Consider the following 18,822-nt stretch of genomic DNA (forward strand, 5'->3'; position numbering starts at 1 on the left):
AATCTTCCTCTCTGTCTGCCCGTTGGTTTGGGGATGATATCCAGAAGAGAGGCTGACGGCCACACCTAGGAGCTTGAAGAAGGCTTTCCATAGACGTGAGATGAACTGTGGACCTCTGTCCGACACAATATCTTCTGGAATACCAAATGACCTGAAGACTTGATTAAAGATATTGTCGGCTGTTTCAAAGGCTGTGGGAAGACCTTTCAGAGGGATTAGTTTGACAAACTTTGAGAATCTATCTACTATGACTAGAATACAGGTATTACCTTCTGACGAAGGGAGATCAGTGATAAAGTCCACTCCTAGGTGTGACCAGGGACGGTTCGGAATCGGCAAGGGATGGAGCTTTCCAGCGGGTAGATGACGTGGGCTCTTGGATTGGGCACAGTCCTTACAGCCCTGAACATATTGCCTCACATCCCTTGCCATGTTTGGCCACCAGAATCGTTGGGATACTAGCGAGAGAGTATTGTTGATCCCTGGATGTCCAGTGCCTAGCGAGGTATGTAAGGAGTGGATCAGATCTACCCGGTGTTCAGGTGGTATGAACTGCCGATGAGGAGGGCATCCCGGCGGAGCAGGGGCTTCCGGAGTGGCAACGACTGGAGGAGCGTTCCAGGTGATCGGACAAATGGAGATGTGTTCGGGAAGAATCTTCGTTGGGAGTTCTTCATGATCGTGATGCTCGTGTAAACGAGAGAGAGCGTCTGCTCTTAGATTCTTGGGTCCTGGACGATAGGAAATGGAGAAATCAAAACGTGAGAAGAAAAGTGACCATCTGGCTTGACGTGGACATAGTCTCTTGGCCTCTTTGATATATTGGAGGTTTTTGTGATCTGTGATCACCTGGAACGGATGTTTGGCTCCCTCCAACCAGTGACGCCACTCCTCCAAGGCTAGCTTGATTGCTAGCAGCTCCCTGTCTCCTATGCTGTAATTCTGCTCCGCCGGGCTCAACTTCCGAGAGAAATAGGCACAGGGATGCAGTCGGGGCGGTGTATCATGATGTTGAGATAATACTGCCCCGACGCCGGTGGTGGATGCGTCCACTTCCACCACGAAAGGAAGATTTGGGTCAGGATGAGTCAGGAGTGGGGCCCTTGTGAACTCCTTCTTAAGAAGGCGGAAGGCTGCGGCTGCTTCTTTGGTCCACTCCAGTCCTTTGGGTTTACCCTTGAGGAGATTAGTGAGAGGTGATGTAATCCTGCTGTAGTCCTTGATAAACCGTCTATAAAAGTTAGCAAACCCAAGAAACCTCTGGAGCTCCTTAATGGAAGTGGGTTCTGACCAGGATAGAACAGCCTCAATTTTCTTCCCATCCATACGTATACCGGTTTGATCAATGATGTATCCCAAGAAATGAATCGACTTCTGGTGGAATGAGCATTTCTCCGCTTTGAGGTAGAGGTGATGTTCTCTCAATGTGTGTAGGACCTCCGCAACGTGTTGGCGATGTTCGGCCTCACTCCGGGAGTAAATGAGGATGTCATCTATGTACACTATTACAAAGTGGTGAAGAAACTCCCGGAGGACTTCATGAATGAAGTTTTGGAATACGGAGGGGGCGTTGACCAGACCGTAAGGCATGACCTCATATTCATAGTGGCCAGTAGGGGTCACGAATGCTGTCTTCCATTGGTCCCCCTCACGTATTCTTATCAGATTATACGCGCTGCGGAGGTCCAATTTAGTGAAGACTTTAGCTTCTCGGAGCTGTTCCAAAGCGGCTGGTACCAGAGGAAGGGGATATCGGTATTTTACTGTACCGTTATTTAGGACCCTGTAGTCGATGCATGGACGCAGCCCTCCGTCCTTCTTGGCCACAAAGAAGAAGCTTGAGGCGGCTGGTGATTTTGAGTGACGTATGTACCCCTGACTCAGAGCCTCCCTTATGTAATCTTCCATTGCCTGATTCTCTGGAAGCGAGAGCGGGTAGATCCTACCTCTTGGCAACTGGGCATCTGGAACTAGGTCGATCGCGCAGTCCCATGGCCGATGCGGCGGTAGCTGGGAAGCTCTCTTGGGGCAGAAGACATCATGAAAGGAGCTGTACTCCTTAGGAATGTGGATAGACTGCTTCTCAGGAGGGCTCTCGACCGATGTTGCAAACAAAGAAATGGGGTTCCGACCTTGAAGAGGGAGATTTGGAAAACAGGTAGGTGTACATCCAGATCCCCATTTCTTTATCTCTCCTGTGCCCCAAGAGATGATGGGATCGTGCTTCACCAGCCACGGGCGCCCTAGAATGATGTCCATATTTGCACCCTCCAGAACCAGAAATTGAATCCTCTCTTGATGTAACAGCCCCACTTGAAGAAGGATGTCTTCGCATTGTCGATGGATACGGGTCGAAGATCGAGTGCACTGGGTTATCGGTTGTATCTGGTATATATGCGAGGACGCCTCAGTACGGAGGTGGAGTTGACGACAGAGGGATTGGGAGATGAAGTTCCCTGCTGACCCGGAGTCGATGAGGGCTGTGACAAGGAGAGAAATAGAGGCAGTAGTTATTTGTACGGTGGTGGTAAGTGGTTTACATTGTTCAATATTCGTACTGAATACACTCACTGAAGTCCGAATGGGACGAAGGGGACACTCCATACGGGTGTGTCCACTGACACCGCAGTATAGACACAGACCCCGGGTCAGCCTCCTCTGTCGTTCCGCTGATGTCAGTCTTCCAGACTCTATTATCATGGGTTCTGGTTCTGGAGAGGCTGTTGACTCAGGCGATTGGAGGAGTGCAGACGAGGGGGTGATGGTGTCCTGTTGATAGGAACGGAGACGATCGGAACATCGGAGAGAATGTTGGATGAATCTCTCCAGACCCATTGTATCATCTAATGTGGCCAGCTGGATTCGGAGAGTGGGTTCCAAGCCGAGCCGGTACGTGGTCAACAACGATCTCTCATTCCATCCACTTGCAGCTGCTAGAGTGCGAAACCGGAGAGCATATTCCTGTGTAGATAGAGTACCTTGCTTTAGATGATACAGCTGCTCTCCAGCGGCTACTTCCCCATCAGAACGTCCAAACACCTCTTTGAAATACTCCGTGAAGGTAGTGATGGAATTCATGACCGGCCCGGCTTGGTTCCAGATCGTCTCAGCCCATTTAAGTGCAGGTCCAGAGAGTAGTGATACGATGTAGGCGATCTTTGACTTATCTGTGGGATATAGAGAAGGTTGCATTTCGAATATGAGGGAACATTGTAACAGAAAACCATTGCACTCCCCCGCTCCGCCTGAGTAGGGCGCTGGTCGGGCCATGGGACTGGAAGGAAGGGCCGAAGAAGAAACTGTGGAGGCGGAAGTGCTCGGTGCTGGTGGTGCGTTGGAAAGTGGAGCTGGTGGCTGTAGAATCCGCTTCAACTGGTCCACCAGCTCTTGAAAGTGATCGAGGGTGCTCATGTTGTCGTCGTTATGGGTCCGGGCTTCTGTTATGAAGCGGACAGGAGACAGAGGTAAGGAAACGTTAGGGTGTTTATTGAATGACAACAAGGAGCACATGAAGGATAGCCAGGAGGATCAGGAATGATGTTGGGGTCTTTTCCTCCGTGGCTGGGTAACAGGAATACACGAGGATGGACAGCACACACCAGATACAGCTGACAGAGGATGACACAGACTTGGAAGGACTGGAAGACAGGACGATTCGGGAGGACCAGGAAGACTAGGAGGAATACAAAGAGAACAGGTAAGTAAATCGTTTGTTTAGCTGAGGATGACTACGCTGAGTGGTCGCTCAGTTGTCCGCTTTCGTCGAGACGAGCCCGGACAATGAGCGACTGGAGTGCTGTGCTTTTATCTGGTGCTCGTGAATGTGATGCAGCTGTGTGCTCATTAGAAGTCAGGTGATGGTGATCTTCGTGAGTGGGGGTCGTGAGAGCCTGACCAATCCATGACAATATGTATATGTATATGTATATATATATATATATGTATATGTATATATATATATATATATGTGTATATATATATATATGTATATATATGTATATATGTATATATATGTATATATATATATATATATATATGTATATATATATATGTATATATATATATATACATATATATATGTATATATATATATATACATATATATATATATATATATATACATATATATAAATATATACCAGATTGACCGCCAGGCCACCGGGAAATGTCTCAGTGCTCCCTATGGCCAGTCCGCCCCTGCATACATATAAAATACATTGTATGCTGATTGTATGCTTGTATGCTACAAATGATCGATTTTTCTTATATGGCCGAAATAATTATAATACTAACTAAAAATCATGTTTTATGAAGATAGTTTGTAAAATTCCAACAAAATGTATGTTACAACTCATTCTTTTGATTATGAATGTACATTGCTAATGTGATTTTCCGAATATTTCGATTTTTATGAAGCCTCAGATTTCAGATCCTAAAATATTTGGCTGTATCTTGGCCAAATATTGTCCTGTCTTAAAGAAGAAAAAAAAAAGATAATGTTACTCTAAAGACCTAAATAATGGCTGCTGAATGCCAGCTTCCCAGTAGAGGAATAAATATAACTGAATGTATTAAAACAGTAAAACAGTTCTACTAATGTAACAGTGTATTTCACTGCTTTTTGATCAAATAAATGCAGCTTTTGTGAGAACTGATGTCAGACTTAATTTTCAAAACACATTTATTGTCATGATAAGTTACATTTTATGCATTTAAAGGCTAAATAAAAATGTTTTAAATATATAAAACATCTTTAAGCTGCTCTGTCTAAAGTGTAGATTTGGTATCGCGTTTAAATAATGGTCCATTAGTTAATGTTAATGCATTTACTGACATGAAGAATTAATTAGCAATACATTTATTACAGTATTTATTCATCGTTGTTAATGTTAGCTAATGGAAAAAAAATGATGTTCAATGTTGGTTCTTGTTAACTCATAATGCAATAACTAATTTATTACAACGCTCTCTGGAATACTTGATTCTGATTGGTCAATCACAACATTACAAGTTGTTTTTCCCAGATAACAATGGCTGATAACTAATAACACAGGCTCATCCTGGTACTACGAATTATCATAAACATTAGTGAATAAATGTAGGAATATTCATATGTTTATCGTATCTAGTTACAGCTGTTCTTGTCTGTTTAGTGCAGTCTTGTGACTGAATAATAGGTTAGTATAAGCTGCATTCAGCCATTTTACCTTCTGCAAGTTTTACATTTGATTAAGTAAATTATTAAAGGACAGATCTATGTTTTATGTCTAATTGTTTACTTATGACGCAAGTAGCTGTATGGTAAGTTATTATACCCAGAGATGTATAGTAACGAAGTAGAACTACTTCACTACTGTACTTAAGTACTAAAAGGCAGTATCAGTACTTTACTGGAGTATTGTTTTTTTCTCCTACTTCCACTTTTACTTAAGTACATATTTTCGATGAGTTTAATACTTTTACTCCGATAGATTTTTTATGAGCTGCATCGTTACTCGTTACTAGAGGTGTCAAAATGGTCAATGTCGGTTCAGTAATAGATCATAACGGGTTATTACGTACTGACGTCATTTATCTCCTATGTGCGGTGTCGCAATACTATGGCAAAGGACAGAGGCGCGAGGGCGAGTGAAGGCGGCACAGCACACGAGCCGCTATTTCACTACTACAGAGAAATGTTGAGAGACTCCCATCTCTGCCTCTCTCACTTTGGACATTTGACCCGCTGGCCTGTTTGTGAGGTAACAAGGAGTTTCATCTCCTCTTGGCTGTTAAAGCGATACCTGTGGATCCAGACCTGGGCGTGTATGAGGTGCAAGTTTTCTCCACTGTGTCTATTATAGATTACCTGTGATAACCGCGTATTATACATACATAGACTGTAACCGCGGCTGTTCTTCCCACCATCAGTGAACAACGCTTTCATTTCTAAAGCCGATAGCAGCCCTTTCTGTTGAGAAGGTGAAGACAATAACCAATCTAAGGGGTCTAAGACCTCGCCTGTCAGCGTTTAAAAAGCAGGCGAGAGAATATTTACATTAGTTTATTTGCTATAAATGCTCATGCTGTCTTCTGTGCATGAGTTTTGTTTGATACATTCAGAAAGAGTGTTTTCTTTGAACGGGTCAAATTAAGGGTACAGTTCATATATATTACTGCTGTATTAAAGGACACAATTTTATTACAAGTAACCATTTAACTGTTACACCAAGAAAAAAAAACCAATAGAATTTTTTTATTTATTGCATTTCTTAACTCCTAATGTCGCTAGTGAACACAATCAATACATTTTCCCCCAACACATCCCATAATTTCTAAAATATCAGCCTCTACCAAATGGTTGAGATGTTGGTTTATGGTAAAAGTACCAGAATGAATAAATATACTATAAAAATATGAAGTTTAAGACCAATTTAATTAAAACAATCAAAATGAAACATTTTTGAATACTAAATCATAGCCATAAGCTATAAAATATTTCAGATTTTCATTTAATACAGTAATATACACGTTTTCTTTTTTTTTACAATAAAATCAAAATCAAGTGAATTAGAACGTTCGTTTACAGCGTTTACAACCAGTAAATTGTGCTCCAAAAATGGGTTTCAATAGTGTTTTGAGTGGATTATGGACTGTTTTTGTGACACACAACTTTGAAAGGTGTGTGTTAAAGCTGTTATAATCTGTCAGATCTGTGGTTCAAGCGTGAGAGAAAAACAGTATTGCAAGTCATGTTTCTTTTCGTTCTGCTTAATGACGTGCCCCCAAAAAAGAGATTTAAAATAAACAAACAATATGATGTCTTTTGACTGCATTCTTTAATAACTACATAACACAATACTTGTACTTTTACTTTCAGTACTTGAGTAGTAAATTTTGAAATAAACTACTTGCAATACTTAAGTACAAAAAATGTTGAATACTTTAGTACTTCCACTTAAGTATGGTACTTAAAGAGCACTTTTACTTCTACTCAAGTCACTTTTTGATAGAGTACTTGTACTTTTACTTAAGTCTGGGTCTCTAGTACTTTATACATCTCTGATTATACCTAACTTAACAAAGCACAACTTTAGATGGTAATAACACATTAGTAAGTGTCAAACTTTGATAAACAAATGCTGTAGAAGATTGATTACACTTAGTTCAATACATGTTGGTAAGTACATGATCTAGCATTAACTAGTGGACCACACTTTAAAAAAACTATCGATTTGTGTTAGTACAACATGGACATGTTGTTTCAGCTCATTTTAAAACAGCAAATGTCATTTTGAGTGCATTATTTTAAAGATTTATTGATTTTAGCATTAACATTTCCCCATTTAGGTCATGATGTCATCATTTAAGTCAGACCATGTGCAAACATTATATTTTTTACGAATTAGCATTTTCAAATTCATTTCTTAGGTTTTATTGGGACAACTTAAATGTTACTAAAAGGCTGGGTTCCACATAATTCCTTCATGTTGTCACAAATTTCCCCGGTCAAATCACACGATTTTTATTGTCGGTTATGAAAGTCACTTTGTCAGATTATGCGATTTTATCTTAATAAAATTTTGACTTGTCATGGGTATCACCTGTGCAAGACTACACGTTCCTTCACGATCAATCATTCTGTGACATCTACGATGACCGTTATTTCCCAAAGCAGTCACAAGTGTTGCTATAACAATATTTCTTATCTTATTAATTTAAATGTCTGTTTTTTTATCTTTAGTCAATCTCAATAAACACTGATGCTTGCTGACATCTAGGCTACATTATTTAAGGGCAATTATTATGACATTGATAAAATGAAAGCACATCAGCAGTGAGGAAAAATCAGATGCTCAAGACATTATCTTTAAAATAATAACATATAAAAGATAGGTTTGTGATACAGAAATTACAGTTAAGTATGAATTAAATCCTTTTGAAACAAATCATCACTGCACAGTTGAGTAGTGGACGAGCACAAACAAATATATAATTGTATATTTTTCTTGGAAAAAAAAACATCTTTTTGAAATTAATTTCGTTCGATATATTTTTGTATCTTAATTGGAATGTATTTTTGTTGGTCAGTTATCTGCTAGATAAACAAGAATAACGAATAACATCTGAGGTGACGTGCTTTAAAACCAGTCATGATTCAGCGCCAAAGCACAAACTGTTTTGTTAAATGAAATAAAATCTAGCCTAAATAAAATTAAAGTGAAATATTCACAATTTCAGAGAAATTTATATTAAACTTTTCATTTTAATGACAAAATCATCCATTGCCGGGGAGTTTCAATTTAACTAGTTTAATCAATTAATTTGAATAATTTATTCTGTAAATATCAGGCTTTTACAATGTATTTGTACTGAAGTGTTTTCAGATTACCTCGAAAAAATGAACGCAGTTGGAAGGCTGAGAGAACTCAGAAACTCGTTGTGAGAATGGAGGTCTGCATATTTGTGCCAGTCTGTCAGATAAAATTGCTTAAAACACCTTGATATTTTAGAGAAAGTAGTTAAAGTTTGCATAGCCAATGATTGATCTTATCAACTCGAGACCCAACCATAAGTAAATATGGCGGATATAACTGATAAATGATGTGCTCCTATTGTCTACTGTCACCCACGGGACGGAACTCGTCGTGAAGATCTTGGAAAAAATTAAACATGCAAGACTTTCTGCGATCGGGAACTATGCCACATTACACAAGGAGAAACTATTGAATCTTGTGTCACGATGCCCATTTGTCGTTTACGACCCCCCACGAAATTGTACGTCAAGGAAATCGTGCCGAAATCGTGAGAAAATCGTGTGATCTGACCAGAGCTTGAATCATTTTTACAAATTTAAGTGGATTGAACATAAAAAAGATAAGTTGTCCTAAAAAACCCCTTAATAATTGTGTTGTTTCAACTCATTTTAAACAAGTAGTTTGAACAAGCAACAAAAGTATTTTTAGGTCCACTTCCAGTAAACCAACTTCCACATTAGAGTGTAGAAATCAATATACATATATATTTCCCCTCAAATTTGTCAAAATGTAAAACAGTCACGAACTGCCATGCTCATGTACTGAAAGCAATATCATATATAGATATAGTACCTTCTCATTAGTTGCCAGACCAGTGCCAGCGTGTGCATGGGGCTTCCCTCATTGATATTCTCACCGCCGATTCCTACCAAGGAAAACTTTGCTTCCTTTTTGCCCAGCGCAACCGCATAATTGCAATTCTCAAGCTACAAAACAAACATATGTCAGGCGAATTAACATGACATGTATAATTCAACTCCATCTACAGCAGCGTTCCATACACAACTAGCATTTTTGATGAATAAAGTCTGCATTTGGAATTCTAAACAGAGTTAGCCGCTAACCTGAGGGAGCTGCGCTAATCAGTTTAGCAGATACAGGAATTCAACATAGCTGGGCGTATTTTTATTTTAATCTTCTGTCAGATACACATTTTTTCACTGGCTAAAGTTCTGAAGTGACTTAAAGGTGATCTCAGCTATCAGCTTTTTTTAATACTTTTAGCTTGTCGAAAGGCAAACCTTCTTCATGTTGGAGCCGAGTACAGGATAAGGAGGTTTGTTGACTCTGGGCCAGTCAACCGGTATCTGGATTCTCTCATATAACTGAAGAATGATGAGGCCGTCGTGCAGATCACTGGAGAAAAGAATGATCGGGATGAACTTTACTCTTTTGGTTGTAATGTTTCATGCTTAAGACAATGAATCAAGATGAACTGTGTTTAAAGGTTGACAACACCAGAGATTTGTCAGCAAGTTTCTTCAGAGCCACTCAACAACAACAAAATAAGGCGTATGCTCTGGCATTTAAAGGGATAGTTCACCCTAAATATTGAATTTACTCAATATTTACCCCTAATTAGTTTCAAACCTTTATTTTATTCTGCTGAACCTAAAAGCAGGGTTCCCACACTTCTTGAAAGTACAATCCCAAATCAGAAAAAGTTGGGTCAGTATGGAAAATGCATGGAAGTGATTTCTAAATTTACTTTGACTTCTTTTCATTGCAGACAACAAACATTACTTGATGTGTTCCTCATAATTTTTATTGGGTTTTTTTATAAACATATTCCAATTTTGGTTCTTGCAACACATTGCTAAATAAGTTGGAACAGTAAAGCATTTACCACTTTGGAATGTTGCCATTGCTTTTTACAACACTTAAAAGATGTTTAGGGATTGAAGACATCAAGTGATGAAGAGTTTCAGGTGTATTTGGGCAACAATACGCGGTCTTCGTTGTCGTATTTTGCACTTCAAAATGCGCCACACATTCTCTACTGAAAACATGTCAGGACTGCAGGAAGGCCAATCAAGTACAGGTCTCCTTTTCCTCCACATCCAGGACTTGGAATCTGTGCAGAATGTGATTTTGAATTGTCTTGATGAAATATACATGAGCGTCCCTGGAAAAGATGTCTTCTTGAAGGCAGCATATTGCGCTCCAAAAATCTCTATAACAAGACTTTTGGACTTGTTACTGGTAACAGTCTGGATAATCCTTTTTCTTCTTTGGTCCAGAGCACACAGCGTCCAGTTCTCCCAAAGAATACTTGAAATACTGATTCATCTGACCACAGTGCACGTTTTCACTGTGTGATCGTCCATCCCAGATGCCTCCGAGCCCAGAAAAGTAGACGGTGCTTCTGGACACTGTTAACATAGGGCTTCCTTTTGGCAGATTACAATTTTCACTGGCATTTGTGGATGTAAGGATGTAACTACTATGGGTGTTAGTGAAATGTTAAGTACAGTATGGACTTTCATGGAGATTTAAAAAGTCCTTGAATCTGCTGTTCATGAAAGCGTGGGAACCCTGTAAAAGAAGATATTTTGAAGAAAGCTGGTAACCATTGACTTCTGTAGTACGATAAACAAATATTACAGAAGTCAATGGTTAGGGGTTTCCAGCTTTCTTCGAATAGCTTCCTTTATGTTCAACAAAAGAATGAAACTCAAACAGGTTTGTGACAAGTGATGAGCTATCGATGACAATTATTTTAGTTTTAAGTGAACTATCTTTTTAAGGGGTTTACAAACTTTATTAATTTAAAGGGACAGTTTGCCCAAAAATACAAATTGATGGGTAAACTTTTTGTAAATTTAAAAATAGATACTTTGAAAAATATTAGAAACCAGTAGTCGTCGAATATAGTATTAGTAATATACCATAGTGTTATTCCTACTATTGAAGTCAACTTTTCCAACATTATTCAAATATCTTCTTATGTATTCAGGAACAACAAAAAAGAAACTCATAAATGTTTGGAAGCACTTGGTGGATGGTTAAAATCGGTACTTTGTAGTAAAGCGTTGTATTATTTACCCAACAAAAACTATGTCAGACAATTTATTAGGCCAAGAAAGTATGTCCGGTCATGTAATAGCCCATAAATGTAAGTATAATAACTCGTCAACCTAAGCTGTAACATTTGTTTTTGTTAAAGGTGCCGTATACTGCATTAGTTTAATGAATTAAATTGTTCTCTGATATTTACATAGTAGGTATATGGCTTAGATAAGTTAAAAAATCTCCATAAATTTTTATATGATCATTTATTACTCCATAAAATACCCTTATAATCAGAAGGTCCATAATTGACCATATTTGGATCATGTCAAGAACATTAATGAGCTCCACTCTGACAGAGATAATCACACAGCACAAAACACAACAAGGACAATATAATGATACTTTGTTAAGAAACTATTTTAACTACCTGACAAAAGTCTTGACATCGATCCCAATTGTAAGAGCAACAAATAACTTTTTAGTTGATCATTTGGAAAGTTGCAGAAGGTAGATTTTTTTTGATGAATCATCTGTTGAACTGCATCCCAAATACTGCAGAAGGACCCACATGGACCCAAGATTCTCACAGAAATCTGTCAAGTTTGGTGAAGGAAAAATCATGGTTTTGGGTAACAATCAGTATGGGGGCATGCAAGAGATCTGCTGAGTGGATGGCAACATCAACAGCCTGAGGAATCAAGACATTTGTTCTGCCCATTATATTACAAACCACAGGAGAGGGCAAATTCTTCAGCGGGATTGAGCTACTTCAGAACTTCCTGAAAAGCAAAGAAGGTCAAGGTGCCACAGGATTGGCCTGCCAAGTCACCAGACATGAACATTATTGAGCATGCTTGGGGTAAGATGAAGGAGGAGGCATTAAAGATGAATCCAAAGAATCTTGATGAACTCTGGGAGTCCTGCAAGATCGCTTTCTTAGCCATTCCAGATGACTTTATTAGTAAGTTATTTGAGTCATTGTAGAGATGTATGGATGCAGTCCTCCAAGCTCATGGGAGTCATATACAATATTGATTCTTTTTCCACTACACCATGACTTTATATTCTATACTGTACATTATTTCTGTTTAGTGACAAGACTTTTGTCTAAGCAAAGTCAAACCTTACCGTCCTAATTAAATAATTAAAAATCAGGGCATGATCATATTTTATTTTGGTCAAATAAGCGTAATCTAGAGGCCTTCTGATACCAAATGATCAACCAGAAGTCAAGTTATTATTTGTTGTTCCTAAAACTTGGACAAGACTTTTGTCAGGTAGTGTATATTCTGCACTAACTTTAGTTTAAATGGCCTTGCATTTTTAGAGTATGTTGTCATAGTTAAAAAAAAGGAGAAACAATTACAGTAAATGTCTGTATTACCTGTATAGGTGATTGACGTATGGAGAGACCCCCAGAGAATTCATCCAGTTCCTGAATGTTCTGTCCTCTCTCGTTTCCCCTGTCCCAAGAGAGAGAGATCATTTATTAATAACACGGCACCGTGTTGTGCCTGCAATTTATTTCAAGGATCATTATGCGCTTATAATGTAGTTTATTTTCTGAATTATTTTCATTGGATGCCTATGTTTAAATTGACCTTACGTTATAAGTTCACCAAAAAACTGTCCACCCTCAAATAAACAGGTTATTTTTGCTGCCATAGCTTTAGGGCTTTTACTTTATATACAGCCTATTAGCATTGCTAAATAGACTGACATTGATATATACAGTGGAAGTCAGAATTATTAGCCCCCCTGTATATTTTTCCCCAATTTCTGTTTAACAGAGAGATGATTTTTTTCAACACATTTCTAAACATAATAGTTTTAATAACTCATTTCTAATAACTGATTTATTTTATCATTGTCATGATGACAGTAAATAATAGTTTACTAGATATTTTTCAAGATACTAGTATTCAGCTTAAAGTCACATTTAAAGGTTCAACTAAAATAATTAGGCAAGTTATGGTAATTAGGCAAATCATTGTATAACGATGGTTTGTTCTGTAGACAACTGAAACAAAATTTTGCGTAAGGGGGCTAATAATTTTGACCTAAAAATGGTTTGTAACAAATAAGACTTTCTCTGGAAGAAAAAAATATTATGGGAAATACAGTGAAAAAAAATCATTGCTCTGTTAAATAACATTTGGAAAATATTTGATATTTTCAAATATACAAATATTTAAAATAAATAAATAAAAATAATTTGTTTATATGTAAACAACCGGCTTAAATGAAACTAGTTTCATTTTATTATTTTAAATCATTTGTGTTCAGCAGAGCTGTTTTAGGATTAAATGTGTTTTTTTTTTTTTTCCCTGAGATCGAGTTAATTGGTTGAGTTTTACTATTTGGTCTGGTGGGAACACTTTTAGCTTAGCTTAGCATAAATCATTGAATCAGATTAGACCATAAGCATCTTGCTCAAAAATTACCAAATTTTCTTGTTTAAAGCTAGACTCTTTTGTAGTTACATTGTGTACGGTGTAAGTAAAAGTTGCTATTCAAATTCATTCATTGTTGTAACAGAATGTGAGTGTAGTTCCTAGAATAGATAAAAGCAACTTTCATTTTTTCGTCAGTAGTTCCTAGCTATATCGACCTAGAAAACAGCAACTTTAATTTTTCGTCAGTAGTTCCTAGCTATATCAACCTAGAAAATAGCAACTTTTATTTTTCGTCTGTAGTTCCTAGCTATATCAGCCTAGAAAATAGCAACTTTTATTTTTGGTCTTTAGTTCCTAGCTATATCGACCTAGAAAATAGCAACTTTCATTTTACATCTGTAGTTCCTAGCTGTATCGACCGAGAAAATAGCAACTTTTATTTTTCGTCAGTAATTCCTAGCTGTATCGACCTAGAAAATAGGAACTTTTATTTTTGGTCAGTAGTTCCTAGCTATATCAGCCTAGAAAATAGCAACTTTTATTTTTGGTCTGTAGTTCCTTGCTATATCGACCTAGAAAATAGCAACTTTCATTTTACATCTGTAGTTCCTAGCTGTATCGACCGAGAAAATAGCAACTTTTATTTTACATCTGTAGTTCCTAGCTATATCGACCTAGAAAATAGCAACTTTTATTTTACATCTGTAGTTTCTAGCTGTATCGACCGAGAAAATAGCAACTTTTATTTTTCGTCAGTAGTTCCTAGCTGTATCGAACTAGAAAATAGCAACTTTTATTTTTCGTCAGTAGTTCCTAGCTGTATCGACCTAGAAAATAGCAACTTTCATTTTTTGTCTGTAGTTCCTATCTATATCGGCCTTGAAAATAGCAACTTTTAGTTTACGTCGAAAGTTCCTAGCTATATCAGCCTAGAAAATATCAACTTTTATTTTTGTCTGTAGTTCCTAGCTATATCAGCCTAGAAAATAGCAACTTTCATTTTTAGTCTGTAGTTCCTAGCTATATTGGCCTAGAAAATAGCAACTTTTTTTTTTTCATCGGTAGTTCCTAGCTGTATCGGCCTAGAAAATAGCAACTTGAATTTTTGGTCTGTAGTTTCTAGCTATATCAGCCTAGAAAATAGCAACTTTTATTTTACGTCGAAAGTTCCTAGCTATATCAGCCTAGAAAATAGCAACTTTTATTTTACGTCGAAAGTTCCTAGCTATATCAGCCTAGAAAATAGCAACTTTTATTTTACGTCGAAAGTTCCTAGCTATATTGACGTAGAAAATAGTAACATTTTTATTTTTGGTCTGTAGTTCCTAGCTATATCGGCCTAGAAAATAGCAACTTTTATTTTTCGTCGGTAGTTCCTAGCTGATTTATAAATAGCAATGAGGTAGTGTAGGTAGCAGTAGGTAGTGCTGTCGCCTCACAGCAAGAAGGTTGCTGGTTCGAGCCTCGGCTGGGTCAGTTGCCGTTTCTTTGTGGAGTTTGCATGTTCTCCCTGCGTTCACGTGGGTTTCCTCCGGGTGCTCCGGTTTCCCCCACAGTCCAAAGACATGCCGTACAGGTGAATTGGGTAGGCTAAATTGTCCGTAGTGTATGTGTGTAAATGAGCGTGTATGGATGTTTCCCAGTGATGGGTTGCGGCTGGAAGGGCATCCGCTGCGTAAAAACTAACTGGATAAGTTGGCTGTTATTCCCCTGTGGCGACCCCAAATTAATAAAGGGACTAAGCTGAAAAGAAAATTAATCAATGAATGATAATCCTCCCTCATTAATGTGTTTAATTATAGATGACATGACTGATATCCTGTTACATAAAATTAGCAAAACTTCTGAACTAAAAACATTCTCTTGGACATTGGTTTTGATTAAGAGGCTCACACTGCAGGCTGAATTAAAAGCGTAATGTGTTAAGTCAAGAGCATAGTGGTAAAATAATCATTTATATCTCTTTGCAATGTAAATGGAGAAAAAAGGCAGTTACTGTAAGTGGGTTCCGGCAAATCAGCTTATCTGTATCAGTTTGATGGCATACAGGCACAGAACGCAGGAGAAAATTGGACAATCGGTTTAGCAGAACAGAAGAGAGATAAACAGACAGAGAGATGAACTGAATTACCCACATTTACTGCTGTCACACGTGAGCCTCTATAACGGGCAGACACGCACGCATTGGTGACCCTCTGACACACATGAAAAGCCATTATATGTGCAGTAAACCACAGCGCCCCCTGTTGCTCACAGATGTGACAATGCAAACATTGTTGCAAGCTGTTAATGGCCTTTCTGGCACTATAAATTTTGTGCAACTAATGAATTAACTAACTTACTAAATAAATAAATAATAGTTATTATTATTAATATTATTATTAATATTATTTTTAGTAGCAATAGTTATAGCAGCAGTAGTATTGCTATTAATAATAATAATAATAATAATATACTATTCTTTACATTTTTATTTATATTAGTTATAGCAGCAGCAGTATTGTTATTATAAATAAAATCATAATAAAACAACAACAATAATAATAATAATAGTAGTAGTAGTAGTTGTTGTTGTATCAGCAGTAGTAGTATTGTTATAATTATAAGTATTTTTGTTATTATTTTTTTTATTATTATTATTTTTAGTAGTAGTAGTAGTACTATTAATAATAATAATAATAATAATAATAATAAATTCATTTTCTTATTGGCTTAGACCCTTTATTAATCAGGGGTCGCCACAGCGGAATGAACCGCCAACTTATTCAGCATATGTTTTACACAGCTGATGCCCTTCCAGCCACAATCCAACAATGGGAAACAACAACAACAACATCAACAATAATATTATTAATAATAATAATAATAGTAATAATTATAATAATAATTATTATTTTTTATTATAATTATTATATTTATTATTATTATTTTTATTTTTTATTATTATTAGTTAGTGGCAGCAGTATTGTTATTATTAAAATTAAATATAATCATAAAATAATTATAATAATAGTATTAATAGTAGTTGTATCAGCAGCAGTAGATTTGTTAATAATAATAATAATAACAATAATTAGTATTATTAATGTTGTTGTAGTTGTTGTTTTTATTAGCTATAGCAGCAGCAGTATTGTTAATAATAATAATAATAATAATAATAATAGTTAATTATTATTATTGTTGTTATTATTAATAGCTATAGCAGCAGCAGTATTGTTAATAATAATAATAATAATAATAATAATAATAATAATAATAGTTAATTATTATTATTAATAGCTATAGCTATAGCAGCAGTATTGTTAATAATAATAATAATAATAATAATAATAATAATAATAATAATAATAATAATAGTTAATTATTATTATTATTGTTATATTATTAGTTATAGCAGCAGCAGTATTGTTAAATTATTAATAATAAAATAATAATAGTAGTAGTAGTTGTATCAGCAGTATTGTTATTACAAATGATATAATTATTATTGTTGTTGTTGTTGTTATTGTTATTAGCAGCAGTATTGTTAAAAAAAATTATTAATATTATTATTATTATTATTATTATTATTATTATTATTATTGCAGATAGTAAGAAAAAAATTAAGCAACAAGCCACTGCTAATCACCGGTATTTACATGAGGGGAAAAATGAAGTATAAAAGAGTCTTTTAGAAAACCACCCATGTTATAATTTATGGGCGACTTAAATGCATTTCAGATTTAACCCTTGCTCTCAGAAAACAGTCATGTCTTGTTTTGATCATGGGAAACGTGTGGTTGTGACAGGATGCAAGCTCAGATGTAGAGCACAGATAATGCAGTCGAAGGGTCTGATAAACAGGAGAATGCGTGAGGCGTATTCACATAAAAGAACTCACCCTCGATTGCATAATCAATGCCGTTGTCGGTGGGTCTGTTCAAGGCCGGGTACATGTTGAAAAGATTGGCCACGAACGCCATGTTGAGCTTATGGTTTCCTGCAACCACGTCCTTGGGAGTGACAAACTGTCTGCAGTCCAGACGAGCCGCCTGCCTCAGCATCAGCTCTGCTCGCATCTCATCATCACGCTCCTAAAACACAGTCATTAAATCAGAAGAACTGCTCTTACATCGAAACTGAAGCTGGAAACCAGATCATTTTTTCCAGAAGACTTCTGCCATATGATTATTGGATGCTGTGCCACAATAAGAACACAAAATTCTGGGCATAACTGTACATTTTACTGCTTCATTCAGCATTCTGAATCACTTTTGCTGGCATGAAAATGAATGGGTTTTGCCACTGATCTATAATAGACAACCGGATTGCCCATTATATCATAAAAAGCAGTCACAACCATATTGATAAGCCCTTATATGCTCAGGCGTTCTATGGAATTAATAGGAAATTGTATGATTTTAATAAGAAAGACACTCAATTGGATTTGAAACACTCATATGTACTGTCCGGTCAACACAAATGTCCTAAATATGAAAGGATAGGAGTTCAACATCACCATTGGAAGAGGTTGCTTTAAACTTTTTGTTCAGATACTGAATGTTCACTCGTACACATACAAAGATGTTGGACACAGTCAAATATAGTCACTGAATAGAAATGTCTGGTGAATGTGTACTTAAAATATAGCCTTTTCTGATTTGGTTGATAAGGGTTTGTTAAAATTTGATACTTGTTTGTTTTAGTAGGTTGCGTTAAGTAAATTCATATGATGCCAATACAATTTGAACTTAACGACAAATTAGTACATATAGCTCTATATGGCCTGTTTTAAAAAGAGGTGTTGCTTCCATCAAAAAACTGTCAGACGGCTTTGCTATTTGAGCACATTATAGGCCTACACTCACCGGCCACTTTATTAGGTACACCTTACTAGCACCGGGTTGGACTCCATTTTGCCTTCGGAACTGCCTTAATCCTTGGTGGCATAGATTCAACAAGGTGCTGGAAATATTCCTCAGAGATTTTGCTCCATATTGACATGATAGCATCACGCAGTTGCTGCAGATTTGTCGGCTGCACATCCATGATGCAAATCTCCCGTTCCACCACATCCCAAAAGTGCTCTATTGGATTGAGAAATGGTGACTGTGGAGGCCATTTGAGTACAGTGAACT

The 18,822-nt window shown here is 36.9% G+C and overlaps 2 protein-coding genes across 3 annotated transcripts in view; both read right to left on the reverse strand.

Annotated features, from left to right (window-relative positions):
* The window catches only part of dipk2aa (divergent protein kinase domain 2Aa), a 419,818-nt gene that overhangs the window by 212,749 nt on the left and 188,247 nt on the right, over positions 1 to 18,822 (reverse strand). The gene's annotated exons all lie outside the window — the stretch shown is intronic.
* The window catches only part of pls1 (plastin 1 (I isoform)), a 60,610-nt gene that overhangs the window by 3,617 nt on the left and 38,171 nt on the right, over positions 1 to 18,822 (reverse strand). For both annotated transcript variants that reach the window (XM_056471909.1, XM_056471917.1), the window contains exons 10-13: positions 17,586 to 17,778; positions 12,694 to 12,772; positions 9,539 to 9,653; positions 9,090 to 9,223 (exon numbers count right to left, since the gene is read on the reverse strand). In XM_056471909.1, coding sequence (XP_056327884.1) covers positions 9,090 to 9,223; positions 9,539 to 9,653; positions 12,694 to 12,772; positions 17,586 to 17,778 — 521 coding nt within the window. The remainder of the gene's footprint in view (positions 1 to 9,089; positions 9,224 to 9,538; positions 9,654 to 12,693; positions 12,773 to 17,585; positions 17,779 to 18,822) is intronic.

Source organism: Danio aesculapii, chromosome 2, assembly GCF_903798145.1.
Source record: "Danio aesculapii chromosome 2, fDanAes4.1, whole genome shotgun sequence".
Taxonomy (NCBI): domain Eukaryota; kingdom Metazoa; phylum Chordata; class Actinopteri; order Cypriniformes; family Danionidae; genus Danio; species Danio aesculapii.